At 40.6% G+C, this 19,843-nt stretch overlaps 3 protein-coding genes across 4 annotated transcripts; 2 read left to right on the forward strand and 1 right to left on the reverse strand.

The window, feature by feature from the left end:
• Positions 1–85: 85 nt before the first annotated feature.
• dnajc2 (DnaJ (Hsp40) homolog, subfamily C, member 2) lies at positions 86–7,880 on the forward strand. Its single transcript, XM_042403993.1, has 16 exons — positions 86–288; positions 1,093–1,283; positions 1,548–1,623; positions 1,709–1,807; positions 1,908–2,130; positions 4,399–4,464; positions 4,550–4,641; positions 4,756–4,877; positions 5,103–5,252; positions 5,360–5,448; positions 5,564–5,633; positions 5,726–5,907; positions 6,367–6,467; positions 6,737–6,847; positions 7,273–7,433; positions 7,719–7,880. Exons 1-16 carry the CDS (start codon positions 234–236, stop codon positions 7,785–7,787), a joined length of 1,857 nt encoding a protein of 618 aa, XP_042259927.1. The 5' UTR covers positions 86–233; the 3' UTR covers positions 7,788–7,880.
• Positions 7,818–13,807, reverse strand: pmpcb (peptidase, mitochondrial processing subunit beta). Its single transcript, XM_042403994.1, has 13 exons — positions 13,681–13,807; positions 13,102–13,239; positions 12,244–12,330; positions 11,830–11,959; positions 11,456–11,654; positions 11,262–11,341; positions 10,908–11,020; positions 10,644–10,787; positions 10,267–10,427; positions 10,084–10,169; positions 9,908–9,996; positions 9,004–9,079; positions 7,818–8,025 (listed from the first exon to the last, which is right to left on the reverse strand). The coding sequence occupies exons 1-13, from the start codon at positions 13,762–13,764 to the stop codon at positions 7,961–7,963; spliced, it is 1,452 nt and encodes a 483-aa protein (XP_042259928.1). The 5' UTR covers positions 13,765–13,807; the 3' UTR covers positions 7,818–7,960.
• Positions 13,808–14,744: 937 nt separating this feature from the next.
• Positions 14,745–16,669, forward strand: phax (phosphorylated adaptor for RNA export). Of its 2 annotated transcripts, none has more exons than XM_042403997.1 (2): positions 14,745–14,883; positions 15,124–16,669. In XM_042403997.1, exon 2 carries the CDS (start codon positions 15,131–15,133, stop codon positions 16,349–16,351), a length of 1,221 nt encoding a protein of 406 aa, XP_042259931.1. In that variant the 5' UTR covers positions 14,745–14,883; positions 15,124–15,130; the 3' UTR covers positions 16,352–16,669. The 2 variants fall into 2 exon arrangements, with proteins under 2 accessions (XP_042259931.1, XP_042259930.1); XM_042403996.1 differs by having other exon boundaries at positions 14,746–14,877.
• Positions 16,670–19,843: the final 3,174 nt, after the last annotated feature.

Here is a 19,843-nt window from a genome sequence, read left to right on the forward strand (position 1 = left end):
TAACCAACCAAACCAAAGAAGGCAAGGAGTACTTAGCCAATCAGAGGCAGAGGAGGGCGGGTTATGACTTCGCCGTCCTAGGAAAAATAATTTGTCTTCACGATCTGGCACTTGTAGAGAGCACTGAGGCCCATGTGGTGTGTGAATGTGCGGGACACTTTCTTAAGCACTTTTACAAAGCTTTCACTTGGTAATTTCGGCACCTGAATGTTCGCGTAGCCCATTTTTGTAAAATGCTGTTAGAAGCGCTGGACGGAGAGGAGACGGCGCTCTTTAAAGCCGCTGCCGGTAAGAGCTGGAGGAGGCCGGAGGGAGGCAGCTAACTGAGCTACAGCACAGGGTGTTATATTCAGACTAGCTTCCAGCTGAAAGGCAGACAGCAAGGACTGAGCTAATATTAGCTACTCTTTTAAAGCTCAGAAGAGTCTCTTCTTCATTATTTGTGTCTTCTGTAGTTTTCGTCTTACGGGTTTCTTACTGTGTTGCATAATGTGTTTGAGCTGCTGCCCACTCATGGTTGCACTTGCTGCAGTGATTTATTAGCTCAGCACTGGCTTGTAGGCAGATAAATGATATTTAACACTTTCACTTGTGCGACATTTCAGTCTTCAATATGTCCGCATGTCAAATATTCATTATCTGGCTGTTACATAATGTCTGAACACCTGTTGTACTTGATAGTCAGGCCTGTCACCGTTTCACTGAACACTACAACAAAGTTGTAGTCCCTTTTTGCCTTTAAAGGGAAAGTTCACCCCAATTCATAAAAAACGTACACTTCCTCTTAACTGAATTGAGTTGAGATTTGGTGCTATCTGACCCAGATACAAACCAGGTAATTACACTAGCATTATATTTGCTCAGTGCCTATGGCAGCAAATCATACAGGAAATATAATACATTTGCATAAAATTATAAATCATATGTAATTCGGGTGAACTTTCCCTTTAACTCCTTAATGTTTTGCATAGAATGGAATAATTACAATGAAAAATAAGGGATCTTTATCAAGGTTTATATTATGTTTGCAATGTATCGGTATAAGTTTTTAAAAACTTCTTTTTTAAAGCAGACTTCTGTTTCTCTCCTCAGCCTCTGTGCAGGTTCAGGTGGAGCCGGTGGGGCGCTGGTTCGAGGCCTTTGTGAGGAGAAGGAACAGGAATGCTTCCGCCTCTTTTCAGGAGCTGGAGGAGGAGCAGGTGTCCTCCGAGGAGTCAGAGGATGAGGAGTTTCAGGTGGAGGAATACGCCATGCTCCGAACACTGGACCCGAAAGACTGGAAGGTATCAGTTCAAAATCAAAGAATTCTGTTGCAGAAAGTTTCTCTGGTTCCACATTTCATTTTTGGTTTTAACATATATTTTTTTGTGATATTTGATCAATGCATCCCCGGAATTGGCAAATTATTTACCCATATATGTAAATGAACACTGTTGACATCCTGTCAAATGATTTTTATTGTCAATATTTTTATTTCTAAGCTGGACATTAATGTTCACACTAGGTATATATAACTATTTCATCTCTGTGTTGTTACTTTTTGTCAGAATCAAGATCATTATTCTGTCCTCGGTCTCCCCCACTTGAGGTACAAAGCCACTCAGAAACAGATCAAAGCTGCCCGTGAGTATGTTTCCTCCTCCTGCCATCATGGATCCGTTTCTTACAATAAGTCATTTTACTCACATTCTCTGCTGTTTCTCAACAGACAAAGCGATCGTGTTGAAGCACCATCCCGACAAGAGGAAAGCTGCTGGAGAACAGATCGTAGAAGGAGACAACGACTACTTCACCTGTATAACTAAAGGTATATTACACTGCTACTGGTTGTTATCAACACTAATATTATCACTGAGGGGTCTTTAACTCACCTTATGTTTCTCTGCTTGTCATCTTTTGAACTGCAGCTATAGAAGTCCTGTCAGACCCTGTGAAGAGGAGAGCCTTCGACAGCGTAGATCCCACCTTTGACAACACTGTGCCTTCTAAGAGCGAAGGCAAAGAAAACTTTTTCGAGGCGTTCTCTCCCGTTTTTGATAGAAATGCCAGATGGTCTTCCAAAAAGCACGTGCCCAAACTGGGAACCATGGAGTCCTCTTTCGAAGACGTGGATAATTTTTACTCTTTTTGGTAAGTGGCAGAGTTCTTGGGGGCAGGAAGAAAAGTATTGCACACTCTGGTTCCATATGCATTTCTCTTTTATTTAGATGACGCTTCGGCCCTAATGCCTTCTTCAAAATCAGCAATAATAGTAGGACACAGGCACTGGTGTGTTATGTAGGCCACACCTTAGTAGCACATCTGATGGTGATTAGACAATCATATTCAACCATTAGGGTGAGAAAAACCATCCAGAGGCCTTCAGTGAGGTGATAAAGCAGGCAAAATGTTAAAACGTTATCATCAGCTAGAAAGAATGATGGGTCAGTCACCCTGGACCCAAATGAGGCATTCAGGGAATACTATTCTAAATTATATGCTTCAGAGTCTGAGTAATATTTGAGAAATAGAAGAGTTCTTCACTGGAATTGTCTTAAATTATTCAATGACATAGTAGGAAGTGCCTATTGCCAAGATCTGGGAAAGCTCTGTCAGAAATTAATAATCAGCGTTCTGTTAGCATCCTCAATAATGATTATAAAATGTCTGCAAACTTTTTGGTTTTAAGGTTATCCAAGGTTGTTCCTTCTCTGATCCATCTAGACCAGACTGGATTTGTTGAGGGGCGTTTATCATCCAGTAACATGAGAAGACTGTACCACATTATCTATAAAGAAGCCCTCTCTGTGGAGCCAGCTGTAGCTTTGTCACTGGATGCAGAGAAAGTCTAGAATAGAATAGAATAGAATAATAGAATAACTGTATCTATTCTTTGCAATGTTTAAATTTGACTTTGGTCCAAATATTTTAAAATGGGTCAAATCATTACATAATGGTGCCATTTCTTCTGTGGAAACTAACAGTATTTTGTCTAAACCCTTTTGTCTTACTCGCTCTACCCGCCAGCGTTGTCCAGTCTTACTGATGCTCTTTGTTTTAGCTTTGGAACCTCTGGCATGTGTCAGACATAACCAAAAACTAGAGGGCATTGAAACAGGAGGCTGTGACTTTAAATTTAGCTTATATGCAGATGACATTGTATTAACATTAAGTAAACCTGTGCAGTTTATTCCATCAGTGCTACGGCTTATCAATACACTCAGTACTTTACTGGATACAAAATAAACTGGAGTAAATGTGAGGCAATAGCTCTTAACTGTAATACTTTTTCTACTGACTTGGGTAATTCACCATTCATGTGGAAACCTAATGGGATTAAATACTTGGGTATTATAATCATAGCCCCTAGGACTGAATGCTCCAGGTTGATTGAGGAAAGTAAGAGATGGTCTTCTTTGTCAGTGTCACGGTGGGGTGAGGTGATGAAGATGAATATTCTCCCAAGATTGTCATTCATCATGTCAGACTTACCCATACACTTTCCATCAAACTGGTTCAAGGAGTTAAAATCTTTGTTCTCATCCTTTTTGTGGTGTAATAAGAAACCTAAAATAAGCCTAAAGAAACTTTCAATGTCAAGACATAAGGCTGTGCCAGACATTTACCAATATTTTTTATTTTATAATGTCAGATATACTGTTGCATAAGGTTATGGGAACCCTAATTTAATAGGCAGTTGGGAAAGGCTGGAGGGATGAATTATTGCTAATCTTAACAACAAAGTATCTTTGCGGTTTTATCCAAATCCTCCTGCAGAACTTGATAATCCAATAATCTATATTTAATCCATGAGGTGACGGGGTTCTCTCAGATCCACTAGTGTTTACTCCTGGAAAGTAAAACATCCAAGTTACCTCCTCTTGGAGGGAGTGATACTTTCTCAATACCAATATATCTCAGAGAGGAAATAGGATGATTCAATTCAACAGGATGTGCTGCTACTAGATAATTCATGTATTTACATCTGATAGTACTTCTGTGTTCAGCAGCAAGTTTTCATAGCTCTATTCGTCCTTCCAACATATGACTTTCCGCAAAGACAAGTGATGAGATAAACGAGCGACTTAGTGTGACATGAAATAACTTCTCTTTACCTGTATGAGGGTGTTTAAAACTGTTACAACAGTAAGTATAGTTATACTGACTACAACAAGCACAGCAACGGTTGCTCTCAGGGATACAGTAGGTGCTAAAGCAGCTTGGGCTGGTACTGATTGAAGTGAACCAGATGGTCTCTCAGGTTTTTACCTCTTTTAAATACCATGAGAGGTCGTTCTTTGAATGCACCATTGAGCTGACAATCAGATTCAGAACTGGTGTCAGAACAGCAATAGAGCATTTCTCTCTGTCTAAAACAAGTTAGAAGTAGAAGTTTAACTATTATTTCTGCTGTTAAAGGTACAACTTTGATTCATGGAGAGAGTTTTCATACTTGGATGAAGAGGAAAAGGAAAAAGCTGAATGGTGAGGCTCTAATACACACATTTTGGAGACCTGTGCGTTAGATCTTTTGAAGTGTGACTGACTTGTTTTAACTTTTCCCCTGCAGTCGAGATGAGAGGAGATGGATCGAAAAGCAGAATCGAGCTTCCAGAGCTCAGAGGAAGAAAGAAGAGATGAACAGAATACGAACACTAGTTGGTACAGAGCCATAAGATATTTCATAAAATCCTTAACAATATATGGTGCACAAGTCAGGAAATCACTGATGAAAGATATCTGTGAGATTGATGAGTTGTATTGGTTTGTTTGCAGATACGGCCTACAGCTGCGATCCTAGAATAAAGAAATTCAAAGAAGAAGAGAAAGCCAGGAAGGAGTCTGAGAAGAAGGCTAAAGCTGAAGCCAAGAAGAGAGAGCAGGAGGAGAAGGAGCGAGTAAGTCTCATTCACATTCACTCAAGGTCTGAACACCAGATATACCACACGTCCTTTAACTTAACTGTGCTGGAAACATCAGTAAAGACTGTTGGTACCTTCAACCTTACATGGAAACAGTGTAAGACTTGGGAAATTTGTAGTTTACGTAATTGTTGACTCTTATTTTGAGATTCTGTTATCGCTTTGTCAAATGTTGATCAGTCAGTTATATGTGTGTTACAGGCCCGTCAGGCGGAGTTGGAGGCGGCTCGTTTGCTGAAGGAGAAGGAGGAAGAGGAGGCCAAGCAGGTGGCCCAGCAGGCCAAGAAGGAGAAGGAGATCCAGAAGAAGGCCATCAAGAAGGAGAGGCAGAAACTCAGGACTACCTGCAAGGTCAACTCTCATAGAAACACTCTTTGCTAGTCTCACAACTGTGCAGATACCTGAGATCTGCATGAACCATGGTGCTTTAATTCATGTCCTCTTTCTTCACTCCGCAGAACTGGAATTACTTTGCTGACAATGAAGCAGACAGTGTGAAAATGATGGAGGAGGTGGAGAAGCTCTGTGATAGGCTGGAGTTGACAAGGTAGAGTAAAGTAGATCATCACTTTTATGAATTTGAATGCTTTCAAGGGATACATTTAGTTTGGAAAATTGGGGCCAGGAGATGTTGAACATTAGTTTATGTTGTCTGTTTCCAGCCTGCAGTCACTGAATGAAATCCTGGCCTCAGGCTCAAAAGAGGACAGCAAGATAGCAGTGGACAAGCAGGTATGAAAGGACATAGCACTTTCTTTGTAAAGATTTTTTGTCAGTGTATATAAAGTCCTCACCAGTGTACAAATGTCTGTCCCTCCACTCAGGTGCAGGAGGTGAACGCCCAGCTGCAGAGAGAGAGGGATGCAGAGGTTCAGGCCAGGCAGGCGGCTCGCAGCGCCGAGCAGGCCAGCGGAGGAGGAGGAGGCGGAGGGAAGGGCTGGAACGAGGAAGACCTCCAGCTGCTCATCAAAGCTGTCAACCTGTTCCCTGCTGGAACCAACGCCAGGTAGACACTCAGGATTAAAATAGTAACTCTGCAGGGCAGTGATGAGCTCGATGGCTTGCTCATGTTTTTCAGTATGCGGGGTTATTTTAGGTGGTTTTACTGGCAAAATATTGCCTGCAAAATATGTGCTTATCACTGATGTGATCATCGTCGTATTCCAAAAAAAGTTCTCGACAACGGAAAGTGACCCCTTTTTTTTTTTCTGTAGATGTTTGTTAGAGCAGCGGTTGATACATTTATTTCTTCTTACTCACCAGTACAAGTGGAATGTTTTTGTTCCTCCCTCCAAGGATTTTTGGTCCACTCTGTTATTCTTCTGTCAGCTTTATTTGTCACATCATGATGTAAACGTCTTGTCATGTGTTGATGCGACTTGGGGAGAAATTAACTCTATTTGGATATGAATCCAAAAAGTTATTTTTAATATGATTTTATAGTGTTCATTGTTTTTCCATCCAGATGGGAAGTTATTGCCAACTATATGAACTTACACTCCACCAGCGGCATGAAGAGGACAGCCAAAGATGTCATCAACAAAGCCAAGAATCTACAGCGGCTAGGTATGCTCAGATACGAGGAAAACAAGATTGAAGGATTGATTTATAAAATTTCCAAACCACATTCAGGGCTGTAAAGTTCTGCATTACTGAATGCTTTCATTTTTCTTTTGGTGGTTTTTAAAACAAAAACAGTGCCAGGATATAAATATTTGACTGTGCTGATAAAGTTAATTTTAAGCAGATATAACAATATAAACATTGAAGTGGAATGCAGTTATATGTACCATCATTGATCATGAAGATAAGATGTCCTGTTGTCATCTCCTCAGATCCGCTACAGAAAGATGAGATTAACAGAAAAGCCTTTGAGAAGTTCAAGAAGGAACACTCTTCAGTAGCACCCTCCATAGACAACGCTGTGCCCTCCGAGAGGTTTGACGGTGAGTGATATCTGTGTAACTGTATCAAAAATGTCATTAACAGACCAAGAACACAACAGTGGCAGTTTAAGTCAAGACTGGTCAGCATTACATCTGTTATGTCATAGTTTATATCCTAACTGTGAAAAAAAAAGATTCCTCCAGTCATGTGTTCTTGATGTGGGCTGTTTAATTTGTTGGAAGGGAGGGAAATTGCTCAATGAATTAACTGTTAGAGAAATATTCAGCAAATGACAAGTTGTATATATGTGTGATAACCTCCATGTAGAATCATCCTTCTTCTGAACATGCAGCAGTAAACACAGTAAAACTTGAACCTGGAGAGCCTTGTCAGAAACCAAACCTCAGAACACATTCACAGTCCGATCAGTGTCAGATATTCCTAAGAGGTGTGTAACAATGACCTGCTGTCTGTCATCCCTCAGCCTCTGGTGGTGAGGGTAACGCTGCCCCCTGGACCACAGAGGAACAGAAACTTCTGGAACAAGCCCTGAAGACCTATCCAGTCAGCACACCTGAGAGGTGGGAGAAGATCGCAGCCGCCGTCCCCGGACGAAACAAGAAAGACTGTATGAAGAGGTACAAGGTAAGATAACACGCTGGTCTGTTGTTGGATTTTAGACTTGTTACCAGCTAACTAGTATTAAGGCTCAATTTTCAGTATATGAGGTCTACCTAGCATAAACAGTTTGAGTCTGATGAGCAGCCCTGCATGTCTCATAAAGGTGTTGAGTCAACTTTATGGTCATTTTGCTGGCTGTAGGTTTAGGTGTTGCTGCTGAAATTTTTAGATGAAATATAGAAATGCCGGAATATAAACTAGTGTACAAATAATGCTGGTCTTCTAACATTTGTTCTGTTTGTCTGGCAGGAACTGGTGGAGATGGTTAAAGCCAAGAAAGCAGCACAGGAGCAGGTTGCAGCCAAGAGTAAAAAATGACAAGAACCACAAAAGACAATAGTTTCTGTGTTATTTTAACATTATTGTGTTGGTCTTTATTTTATAATAAAAAAATTAAAGGAGGAAAAAATACTACAGACAATACTTAAATACGGAGTTTGTGTTTCTATGCTGTACAGTTGATGTGTGAGGTGTCTTCAGAGGTGTCGGGCTCAGGTTCTCATCCAGAACATTCCACTGCGGATCTGGTTGTAGTCTGGCAGCTGTTCAATTGGACCTGAGACAAAAAGGAAAGTGTGTTTTATGCCAACTTGGGTTTTATTTTGTTAGGCCATCAGTTTTATCAGATATAACACTGTACTTAAAATAATTGCTGGGAACACAGTGTTATTGCCAAAAATAGGTCCAATGGAGCAACAAACATGAGCAGTTAGACATGTTTTAAACAAACTCCCAGGCTAGCCAAACTTATTTGAAAGAGAAAACAAAAGATGAACAGTGAAATGTTTGCTGAAACTAACATCCATCACAGTTTACAGACAGACTTCCTGGTTAAACTCTAACTCTCAGTTTTTCCTCAAAATAAAGTGGTAACCGAACTGTCAGCTTGTTTAATTGTCTCAGTGCTTGTGTTTGTTGCCCTGTTGATCCTATCTTTTGGCAATGTAACTATACTCTGAAATCTCAGCAAGTATATTGGTTGGTACAATTTAATCATAACTTATGGATTTGTAATAAACTGTAGTCTCATTTAAATCCATTCAGAGCAACTGCAACCAATTGGTACTTTACATATTAGGCTAACATTGAAGTTCAATTTATAGTACCTCTGAAAACTTACTGCATCATTAGATATATTAAAAAAAGGACAGTCCAGTCCACATTATGTAACCAGGACACATTAAAGCTGCACTTTGGGAGAAATTTGCAGCTTAAAAAACGGAAGCAGAGCATTTTGTCCCTGTACAATCATTTCCTCCACCCACACAGTGTCACATTCAAACTGTGTCTTAAAACAATATTTTTCCTCTCTTCCTGTATGCAGTTGATTGAAATCACCTTTTAAAATTCTTGAATACTGACTCAACAAAGGTTTCTTCTTGCTGCCTTCATGTCACATTTACACAGAGCAACTTGAGCTTTCATGAGTTCAGAGACAGATGCTACATACGAGGTAGAACAGAATTCCTCCAAAACAGGTTAAGTATTGAACAAGATTACTCTAAATCCATTATTAAAAAAATGAACAACATACCGACTGCAGCGATGGCAGGAGCTTTGTTGTAGATATATTTGGTGCACACATCTTTAATGGTGGTAGCATCGATGGCCTGTTGAAGGGCAGATAAAACATTTAGAAAATATTAGACACAGAAACAGTTTCTCCATCTTATACTTTTGAGTTTCCATTAAATTCTACTAAGCATGTGGAACAAAGTAAAACTTAAAGGCTGAATAAAACAGTATATTTACTACTTTTGTGATATTTCTCATTGAAAGAGGATGTTGGTTTGGGACAGAAAACAGTGAGGATCATTCTGTAAGCCAATGTGGCACCATTTCAGGAGAGGAGGGTAGTTTGAACAGAAATTACTTGAACATTTGAGGTATTTTTGTTAGTTGAGGTTGTTATTTGTGTCTACGGATGCAGCAAAGTCACCATTAAAGGCTAAGTCACTTTTTCCCCAGTACATCTTAAAACAACACTCAAATGGAGATAGATTCCTTCCTAACACTATTGTAACAGGAGGAAATTCATTGTAATGTGCAGTTGAGGCTAATATGAAGTGTCAGCAGTCTGAGTTAGCTAAATCAGGTGGCTATCTTCAGAAGTCTTCAGTATAAAATTGCCTCTGTGAGAGAATGAAGGAAATGCCTTTTTAGCACAGAATGAGTGCTGTGGATTTTGTGAACCATCTCTTACATCACAGTTGTGTTAGGAAGTGTTAACAATGTAGATAAGTGAGGATTTATTTAGGACAGACTTGAAAGATTGTAAACCTACACTTCTGGCAAAATTAATAGTTTCCTTTCCAGACAAGATTGGTAGTTCACAATGAGCCCTCTATCAGATATCATTTTCTTGAGTATCAGTAAAGAAGCCATTACACTGGATGGAAGTATATGAGGCTGTATAGTGAGTGACTGTATCCACTCACGTCTATTCTGGCCTCCAGCTCATGCAGAGGGATCCTGCGACTGTAGCACAACATCTGCCTGCCGATGTCCTCGCAGATAGGGGTGGATCCTGGAGAGAGATTAAATAAACACGATGATGTTAGGAACTTCACTGCTTCTCTGATAATCAGTGCTGCCTGATGTGATGCTGCCTTACCGTCGAGATGCAGGAGCATGTTGGTCTTGAGCAGATTTTTGGCGCGAGCCACTTCGCTCTCCGTCACACTCGTACAAAGAGACATCCTGACAGGGAGCAAAGACAAAAAGTTAAGCAAACAAGGTCTAAACTTACCAATTTCTATAGTAAATCTGATTTTCCTGTCAGTGTGAGTGTACTCACCATTCCATCTGAGTGAAGTGCATCATGTCGTTGATGGTGCCGGGCTCACACACCATGTAGAGCCCCCACAGGCCTGTGTCTGTGTAGCAGGTGTTGAAGGACTGGAAGCTGTGGCACAGGTTTCCCTGACAGGCCATCTGAGCCAGCTTACTGGACAGATTCTGGGTTCACAAAGGACACAGCAGAGATGTAAGAGCACTGGAGCAGGACCTGTGCAGTGTCTGCTGCTTGATTATTACATACACACTGCTGTCTGTCTGTTCAGAAATATGTTGCAGGAAAACATGTACATGTGTGAGAAGTTGTGGTGTCCATTGTGACGGAAGATGTGTAAAGAAAAGGTACAGATTAAAATGTGAAGTTTCATCAACACTCACCACTCCTCCACCAAACGAGCGGTCCCAGTTTCCAATCAGAGTGTTTGCCACCATGAGAGGGATGGTGTCAGGGTGCGACCACCCGACCGCCTCCACTGCGATGGCGATATGAGCCAGGGGCATCTTGTCGTCACGTACGCGGATCTGACGAGCAACAGGTGCGACACATTCAGCAGTCTGATGTCATATTTTACCTGATTTCTTTTTGTGGATTTATTGTGTGGTGATGTGTGGTATTGTTAAGACTGAAAACTACCTCCCTACCTCACTTCCTGTGAAGTGGCACGGAGGAAGTGCCGGAGCCTCGCCCTCATATCTGCCAGGAAGCTTTCCAAAGTGATATTTGGCCAAATCAATGAGCTCATCCTGAGAAACTCCTGATTGAAAACAGATGACATAATATTCTCAATGTCAGTTTACTTTCGTTAGTGTCTTCCATTCATTAATACTTAAGATAGACGACCAAGGTGCCTATCATCCCCATCAGCCTGATTCTTATTGTTTTACTATTCTCAGTAAACACAGTGAAAAACTGCTAAATGCTAGTGACAAACAAACGATATGTGCATCATATCAGCCCATATGAACCAAACAAATGGGGAGATTAAGAGCTCTCACCTCCAGCAGCAGCCAGCACTATTCTGGGGCCTTTGTAGTGAGTAGTGATGTACTCAACCAGGTCTCCTCTGTTAATCGTCCTGCAATCAACCAAACACACAGCTGACTCACAGCATGGAACAGAGATGTACAACAGAGAAGAGAACAGAAAGCCAGACTTTATCACCACTAATCAAAGCAGTTGTGTGTCTTACTTGATGTTCTCAGTGGGGCCCAGGATGGTCCTGCCCAGTGCTGTGGACTGGTACGCGGTCGCATGCAGGTAATCGAAGACCACTTCCTGCAGATTGGTCTCCACTTCCTGCATCTCTCTGAGGATCACCCCTCGCTCCCTCTCGATCTCTGCCTCGCCCAGCATGCTGTTCTGGATGATGTCAGCCAGGATCTCCACAGCTTGAGGGGGGAAAAAAATAGCAAATTTTTGGGAGGGAAATGTAACGGTTGTGCTGTTTACCAGCTTTCCTTCAACTTACATCATTTACTTCATTCAGTGATTTCCTACATTTCCCAGAATGCCTTTTGGACTTGTTTTTCCCTGTAACATTAAGCTCCTCTGACCACATCGTACCTCGTGGAAGATCCTTGGAGAAGGCCTTAGCGTAATACACAGTCTGCTCCCGGGATGTGTAGGCGTTCAGGTGCGCCCCCATGTTCTCAATCTCCAACTCCAGATCCAGCTGGGAGCGCTTCCTGGTACCCTGTCAAACACACACACACAGATAACAAACATTAGAATATGCTTTATAATATAAGAACAAAAACGTACACTCTGTTCTTTGTTTCCCTAATCATGCATGTTATATTCATGTAATTATTTTAATTATGTTGCCCTACAGATTTCCACTGTTTCCATGTGCTTCTAGCAAGTTTTGCAGGTCTTTTACGAGTATGTTTTAAACTACAGTGTTTTCTTTATTATTCTTGAATATGATATGTGCAAATAAGAAACATTAAAAATGCAGCTGCACTGTTATCATCTCACCTTAAATGCCATATGTTCCAGAAAATGTGCCGTGCCATTATTTCTCTGATTCTCATAGCGACTGCCAGCGTCTATCCAGAGGCCCACCTGGAAGAAGTCAGAAATGAATGAATGAATGAATGAGGAGACTCATCCAAAGGTTTCCATCAACCACCTGCTGACTCCACTCCACCACCAGCATCTAGACTCCAGTGGGATCCTGTTCTATCTCCTATCTTCATAGGAGCTTACGCTTTATAAAGATTCTTTAAATCAATGGAGTCTAATCACCAAAAATCTTTCTGTTGCTAACATCAAAATATATTGTTAAACACTTCCAACTGATCTCTCCTTATTGAATTTGACTGAGTTTTAAAAAGCTGATAATGATATATAGGCAAATATTTTAAATGTATTATTATAATAACAAATAATACTAAACTTTATTTGTATAGCACTTTTCTTAAAACAGTGTTTATAAAGTGCTTTACATACAATAAAACCCAAGGAGACAATGATGTAAAATTACCACAGTTAAATAAATAACAAAGCTGCATAATAGAAAAATAGAAAATGAAAATAATAAAATAAGTATTCATAAAATAATCATAATATAACTACATAAATAATCTCAATATGGATCAAACTGTGACAAAGCTAAAGCAGGAAATTTCACAGCTGAAAGACACTTGAACTATACAAAGGTGACACTGTTTCTAAGTTACATCAATCCTAGTTTGGCAATTCTGTTCTGCAATTTCAACTTTGATACATCTGCAATAAGCTAATTTATTGCTCTAGCTCTAATTTCAATATAAACACATAAAATTTATCTGTATCTTGTTTGTATTTGTATCCATCCATCCAAAAGTAGCTTACAGTGCATGTGGGGAGCCCAGAATCCTCAGAAGCCACACGGAGCCCATTCTCTAAGGAGGTCACCTTGGTTTCAGGAACATTTAGGGCCACCTGGTGAGCAGCCTGAGTCGCCCGGAGTCTGTGCTGTCCTGCTGAGAGCTGCAGGGAGAGGACACACACACACACACACACACACACACACACACACACAATGGTGTTTCCATCATTTCAGAGGACGTTACTTTGACTTACATTCATTACCACCACATGCCTAACCGTAAGCCTAACCTACCTCTTAATAAACCCCTAAATTTACCTTAACCTTAAACCAAGTCTTCACCCTAAAATTAATACTTTACGTTAAGGGGACTTGCTTTATGTCCCCATAAGGGAGGCAAGTCCCCACAACGTCAGGAATATCTGGTACACACACATGGTTCAACAGCTAGTCATGGTGACATAGCAAACACAGAGCCATGTCGAGAGGCTTACCCCGTCAGATTACACACCACAGATACGTCTTTATATCTAATGCTATATACTGACAGCTTCTAAAGAAGCGTTAGGTCGGATAAATGTCTGTAAACACATTCTTCTTACCCTGCTAAGAGAATTAGTCTTCAGTAAATGTCTCTGAAGGAGATATCTCCCGGCAGATGTGAGGCGCTGTAAGGACCCAGCCATATTGTTTATGTCACCCTGCGCAAGTGCAATTTTCAATGACGCAATCATCACGCAACATCCACCGGGGCGCAAGCGAGATGATTTTCAAAGTAATGTTGGAAAGAGACTCTGCGTGTATTTTTTGCAATTCAGACAGGGAAACAATATTTCATTTGTTTTTTCACTGTGCTCACTCAAATTTGTTGGATATGCAAAACTTTATAAATAGGAACATGGGTAGATCTACTAATGTACAGATTGATGTATTTGATGTTAAGTTGTATTTTGTGTTCAGTGGGTTGGATAGCAATATATTGTATTCAATTCAGCTGCTGATCAGTTGCTCGGTAAAGTTCACATCCACAAATCTAAATGGTCCGCTCCAAACCCTGCTTTCATCGGTTTATTGTTAAACTCAAGGAGTATGGCACTGTAATCAAAGACGTGAGGAACAAAAAAGCTTAGAAGACTTTCAATATTTTAAAGCAAGTACATTTTTATTTGAACTCTAAAAGGACATATAATGAATGGACTCTGGTTTGTACAAAGTCTTTTTTAAAACTGTTTTTGTATGACAATTGTTGTTGTACCTCTTTGTTGTAAATAAAGAAAGTTTTGGGGAAAAAGGTGAGATGACTTTTTAAAACTGTTAAAATATATAGAGATATAAAAGTAGTCATACAAATGTGATAATATAAGCAAAAGTTATTATGGAAAAGGAAAAGAATGAAATCAGGGTGGATGAAGAAGACCTAAAAAGGTATATTTACATTATAGAAACTAAGCATTTATTATTCAGAGCACCTTGCCCCATTTTCAATTCTTACATCTGTGCATGTCCGTAAAATGCTACGATACAAGATACTCACGAGAGAACATTTAGCTTAATTTAGAAATTAATTAATTAATTAGAATCTTTAAGATTAAGTTTGCAGCATAATGATATACTTCTGATATAATAAATGCTTTGCAGTCATTTTAGATGAAGGACATGTTCCAAACTTTCTAATGCTGGATTTATTTTGATAGGGTCTGAAAGTAGGGGAGGAAGTATGACTTTAGCTTAGCGCGAATTTTCTTCAGCGGGGCCCCAAGTTAGTCTGTTGACTGTCAACCTCAACCCGGCAACTCATTGTGAGTGTAAGAGCCAAACAAAGCTAAAATACAATATATTGCAGAGCCGAGAGTCTGTGTGTTAGCCGGGAGTCAGCTGCTGTATTTCTCTGTCGGAGCTAATATTAAGTTCTGTGTTGTCGTTAGCTGCTAGCTAATGCTTTAATGTCAAAGTTAGATATTGCAGCGAATTAGTGGCCTAAACTTTAAGTTAGCAGATGTATTAAAACAGCAGTCAACAGCCATTATCTTTGGTGTGGCTTCCAGGCAAGAAATGGCGGGTGGTGGAGATCTCATGGACGGTGATCTGGAAGATGGCGAGATCTCGGGGTCCAGCTCGGAATCAGAGATGGGAACCGCAGCAGCACAAGCTCGACCCCAGGTTCCTCCAGCTTTCAGCGGCCAACCCTTCCAGAACAGAGCCGCTGCACAGCCCTCTGCAGCCGCCTACCGCAACATGACGGCGGATTCCAGCGACAGCGACGCGGCCTCGTCGGACGAGGAGGCTGCTATTTGGCGCCGGAAGCGCCAGAAGGTGTCCAACGCTCCACAGCCGCCTGCCTGCATTGCCCGGCCAGGTCCGACCCGCATGCTCGACCCCGGGGCGATGGCAGGCCGCAAGGTGAACAATATCTGGGGCTCTGTGGTGCAGGAGCAGTGCCAGGATGCCATAACTACAGAGCTTGGCATATTTGGCATGGAGGGTGACGTTAACATGTCCAACAGAAATGTGGAGACTTATAACTACGTCCTGGCCCGTAAGATAATGGAGAAGGAGAGGGAGCTTGAGAAGCTGTCCAAGGATGATGGAGAAGTGAGCATGCTGGACGCCCAGCTGGAGGAGTACATGAAGGGCCAGGGGTCAGAGGAGAGGGCAGGAGGTGATGCAAAGAGGAAGAGGTCAGCTAAAGAGAGACTGGGCCCCCGAGCTGAGATGGACATTAAGGGCCGGTATGAGATCACAGAGGACGACCCTGATGACAAGGTGGCGGATGAGATAGCACACAGACTGCAAGAGCCTAAAGTAGACCTGATAGAGCGCGTTGTTAATGTCATTGGAAAGAAAAAAGCCATAGAACTGCTGGGAGAGACCTCCACGCTGGAGGAAAGCGGCGGTGTGTACACCATGGATGGCAGCAGGCGACGTACACCCGGTGGAGTGTATCTCAACCTGCTGAAGAACACACCCAGCATCACCAAGGCCCAGATCAGGAAGATTTTCTTCGACGAACAGCAGAAGGACTGCAAGAACAAGAAGGCCGCCCAGAAGAGGAGGCGGCACGTTGTGGCCAAGAAGATGAAGCAGGCCATTGGCACACTGAACCTGCAGGAGCACGACGATGTTTCCAGGGAGACCTTTGCTAGCGACACCAACGAGGCCTTGGAATCACTCGAGGAGGCTGCAGAAGAGTTAGAAGAGGGCCAGGAGGAAACTGCTGTTGGTATAGAGGAGACACCGGTAGTCTACAACTCTGCAGACCTGGAGGTCTTCTGAGGGCTGCCTGCTGTCTGAATAAGGACTTGTTGGACTATAATAGAAATAAAACATTGAAAGCACTGTTTAAGTAATGTCTCTAATGAATACAGAATCACACCTGAGTGTCCTTTTTTCGTTGTTTTGTTTTTTTTACCCTAGCGATAAAAGAAGAGCTTGTGTTAACAAAAATATTGTTTTTGTTTAAGACAGCATGGGTTTGTAGATTTTAGCACATGTGAACACAGTAAGATGTACTGAAAGTTAGTTTCTGTTGTGATACAAATGGTGTTTGCCTTGAAATCAAATGCTGATCGAATAAAAACCTTGTTTGCAAAAGTTGTTGCTGCATATTGAGGTAACAGTGAAGCATTCTTGATTTTCACTTTCTTTGTTATATTTTTTGTTATGAGATAATTCGGGCTTGATCTGTTTAATCAATTTGTGTGACTGTGTCTGGAATATCAATAAAGGTGGCTCAGGTAAAAATATATATAAAAATTAATAAAATGTAAATAAAAAGTGGTCGTCACACCGGGTTTTTCAATGTTCCCCATTATGAGAAAAATAATGTTCAAGGCTAATTTAGGCCATGGTGACACAGATGCAGTTTCTGATATCCTGTCCAGTAGATCTGGATTGTTGGGCTGAGTATAAAGCATCAGGTGCCAAAAAGGTACCAGCAGAAAACATTGGACAACCATACAATGCACAAGTATGTCCACTAGATGGCAGGCAAACACTTTCCCACAAGAACTGTGACAGCCTCACTGTGTTTACTACAAGATAGACTTGATCCCATAGATGTAAATAAAAGGATACACTACAAAAAGTAGTTGAATAATACATTAGAGAAAAAAACTACTGTATACCAGAAGAAGCATGTGATGCAATGTATGATATAAAGTACAAACTTAATATTCAAATGTGTATTGTAATATCAAAAGTAGACTGTCCAAGGACTTCAATCAAGTAAGAAAGACAAATCATGACCTTCCATCAGAAATAGCAATTGAAAAAGACTGGATTGGCACACTTGAATAAAATGTCTATAGATAGCAGCACATGTACTTAATGACATGAGAAATATTTCACCTGAGGGAGAATACTTCATTTTAACTGATCTTTAAATAGAAAGCAGCATAATATATCATTGTTGGCAGCAGATAGTGTACTGGTGATGAGAAGATAACAGACATCATGTCCTGGTTTCTTTGCATAATCCACAGACCAAACAAAGAGTCTCTTTGAAGACTGGGACATGGATTCTGGAAAAAAAAAGTTGCAAATGATCTTTTTACATTTAATTTTTCAAAGCCGTGCGCACCACAAATAAAATTACATCCAACTTCATTGTATTGAGTTGAAGGCCTCACAATCTGGGTAAATGAAACCAAAACTTATGTCTAGAGAGATACAACTTGAAGTATATTTTTTGTAATTTGGGTGAACCAATCTTTAAATACTGGACAGAAACGATTTTAGAGTCAAATTGATGTCTGAGTCATAAAGTGCCCAAACTAACTGAAGTTTCTCATTTCTTACAGTGTTATACAGTCTGTGACTACAACCCAAACACACACCTACACTGATCATTTCCTGTTGGAGTTTGGTTTGTGTTACAACCCCAGTCACACTAACCAGTCAAAACTCCAGCAGTCGTGTCTTGTTCAAGAATTATGCCTTCCTAGAGGACAGGCTGAGAATGGCAGATCATCACAGTCTGCTTCTTGTCTCCATCTTTTTAAATTCTGTTTTTTCCAGACACAACATGAGGATGGCAGCAAAGGCCTGATTATGGTGGTGTCCTTTCATACGGCAGAGACACAAATATGGTCTGAATGTTTTTTCTTTGAGGGAATTCTGAAACATGGGACTAGTGTTCCGTGTTCATCTAGAAAGGTGTATTTTCTCTGAAATATTCATGAATGTCACTTCCATCACAGTACTGAAGCTGCGTAGAAACTCAAAAACATGGCAACATTATTTCATTATTGAGACTGGTTGCTATTTCCTAATATTTTCTTTTTTCCTTGAAAGAAGTATGTATTTTGGTACTAATTATAGTAAAAAAAAACAGACTATAAATTTTTATTTTAGCAGGTTTAGTAAGTTGAGCTAAAAAGCAGTAGATATCCAGAGGCAGTTTTCTAGAAATAACCATTCCATTTAAACCTAAAAGTATTCATTTGTCATTATTTTATCATTAGAAACTTTATTCTTCATACATATTGAGTTGTATGATTGCCTGTAGACAAATTGCAGATTTCTGCATTTTCAGCTGACCTGCAGTGCACTGACTAAAAGGTCACACTAGCTTAGCAATTCATTGAGATCAGTTATCGTCGGTATACCAGCTGCCATCTGTCTCTATTTTACCTGTTATTAGTGCCAAATTACATGGTTCTTCAAGGTAATTTCCTAGAAAATTATAAAGAATTTATGGAATAAAATAAAACATTACTAAATTTCAACAACACTGACATTATCATATTTTAAATGTGTTACTGCTACTGCTTACTTGTTAGCAAACAACTGCTTATTTACACATCCAGCATATATGGAGCAACATTAGCATTTATACGGAGGTATCTTGTTGGCATCTTGATAAATGTTAATCCAATACTCACTCTCTTTTTAGCTCTGTTTTGGTCTCAACCAACTTGAGAGAACAATCTGAAACTTTAGCTGAAACTTTGGTGAATTTCTTCACCAGCTAGTTGTTAATTTTTTCATTTTTTGCTCTGGGCAGCTAGCATAAAATTAGTTTGAAAATTAGCCTTTTTTGCCTGCTGTTTCTAAAAACAAGGTTAATATGAAAATATTGATTAGTGCAGGTTTAATGTTCCAAGTAGAACATACAGTCAACCATCCAATATTTGCTTTACAAATCGGAGTTTTTACTTGAGCTAAATAGACCCTGGTAAACAAATGCCTCCCGCTAAAGCAGCTGCATGTAAATCAAAGTTAAAGTATACAGTCGCCCCACACAGCTCCGGGGGAGAGTGAAAGCCTTTAATGGTGGCGGTGGATTTGTCGGCTGAAGCGCCTTGGAAATGATCATTATCTCTGCTCATGGCTGCCACATGAAAGGCCCAGCGTTCTGGCAGAAACACGTTTGATAATCCCACCACTTATGGCTGTTTTCATATTTGCTGGTGGATACATATCTTCTCTGATAAGCTGTCACTGTGCACATCGTGATTCCATGCAGCAATTAGGCAAACTGATTAAGGTGCGGAGATCAGTTTCCTGCCATTGAGTTTTACTGTCGCTTCAGCCACTCCTGTGCAAGGTTCGTTGCATTTGTTACCATTCAAGAAAAAGGGAGGCCACTGTTCATATGACGGCAAACAGACTTGTATTGTTTGCTTTGACATTAATGGTAAAGGTGATAAAAGTAGGATTATCAAAGAAATGTGTGAGTTGCAGGAGGTGACTGATGTTCTGCCTTGTCTTATTCATGTGGAATTGTTACATGCAGTCTCTGGTCTCAGGACCTCTGTATCTGTC

This window comes from Thunnus maccoyii, chromosome 23 (genome assembly GCF_910596095.1).
Source record: "Thunnus maccoyii chromosome 23, fThuMac1.1, whole genome shotgun sequence".
Taxonomy (NCBI): Eukaryota; Metazoa; Chordata; class Actinopteri; order Scombriformes; family Scombridae; genus Thunnus; species Thunnus maccoyii.

What these genes read in the sequence shown, in the direction of transcription:
- dnajc2 (XM_042403993.1), top strand. Translation starts at nt 234, where the DNA reads ATGCTGTTAGAAGCGCTGGACGGAGAGGAGACGGCGCTCTTTAAAGCC. An exon ending in TGGACCCGAAAGACTGGAAG is followed by an intron (nt 1,284 to 1,547) that starts GTATCAGTTCAA and finishes ACTTTTTGTCAG; the next exon opens with AATCAAGATCATTATTCTGT. An exon ending in GATAATTTTTACTCTTTTTG is followed by an intron (nt 2,131 to 4,398) that starts GTAAGTGGCAGA and finishes CTGCTGTTAAAG; the next exon opens with GTACAACTTTGATTCATGGA.
- pmpcb (XM_042403994.1), bottom strand. Translation starts at nt 13,764, where the DNA reads ATGGCTGGGTCCTTACAGCGCCTCACATCTGCCGGGAGATATCTCCTT. An exon ending in CTCCAAGGATCTTCCACGAG is followed by an intron (nt 11,655 to 11,829) that starts GTACGATGTGGT and finishes TCCCCCCTCAAG; the next exon opens with CTGTGGAGATCCTGGCTGAC. An exon ending in GCTCGTTTGGTGGAGGAGTG is followed by an intron (nt 10,428 to 10,643) that starts GTGAGTGTTGAT and finishes TTGTGAACCCAG; the next exon opens with AATCTGTCCAGTAAGCTGGC.
- phax (XM_042403997.1), top strand. Translation starts at nt 15,131, where the DNA reads ATGGCGGGTGGTGGAGATCTCATGGACGGTGATCTGGAAGATGGCGAG.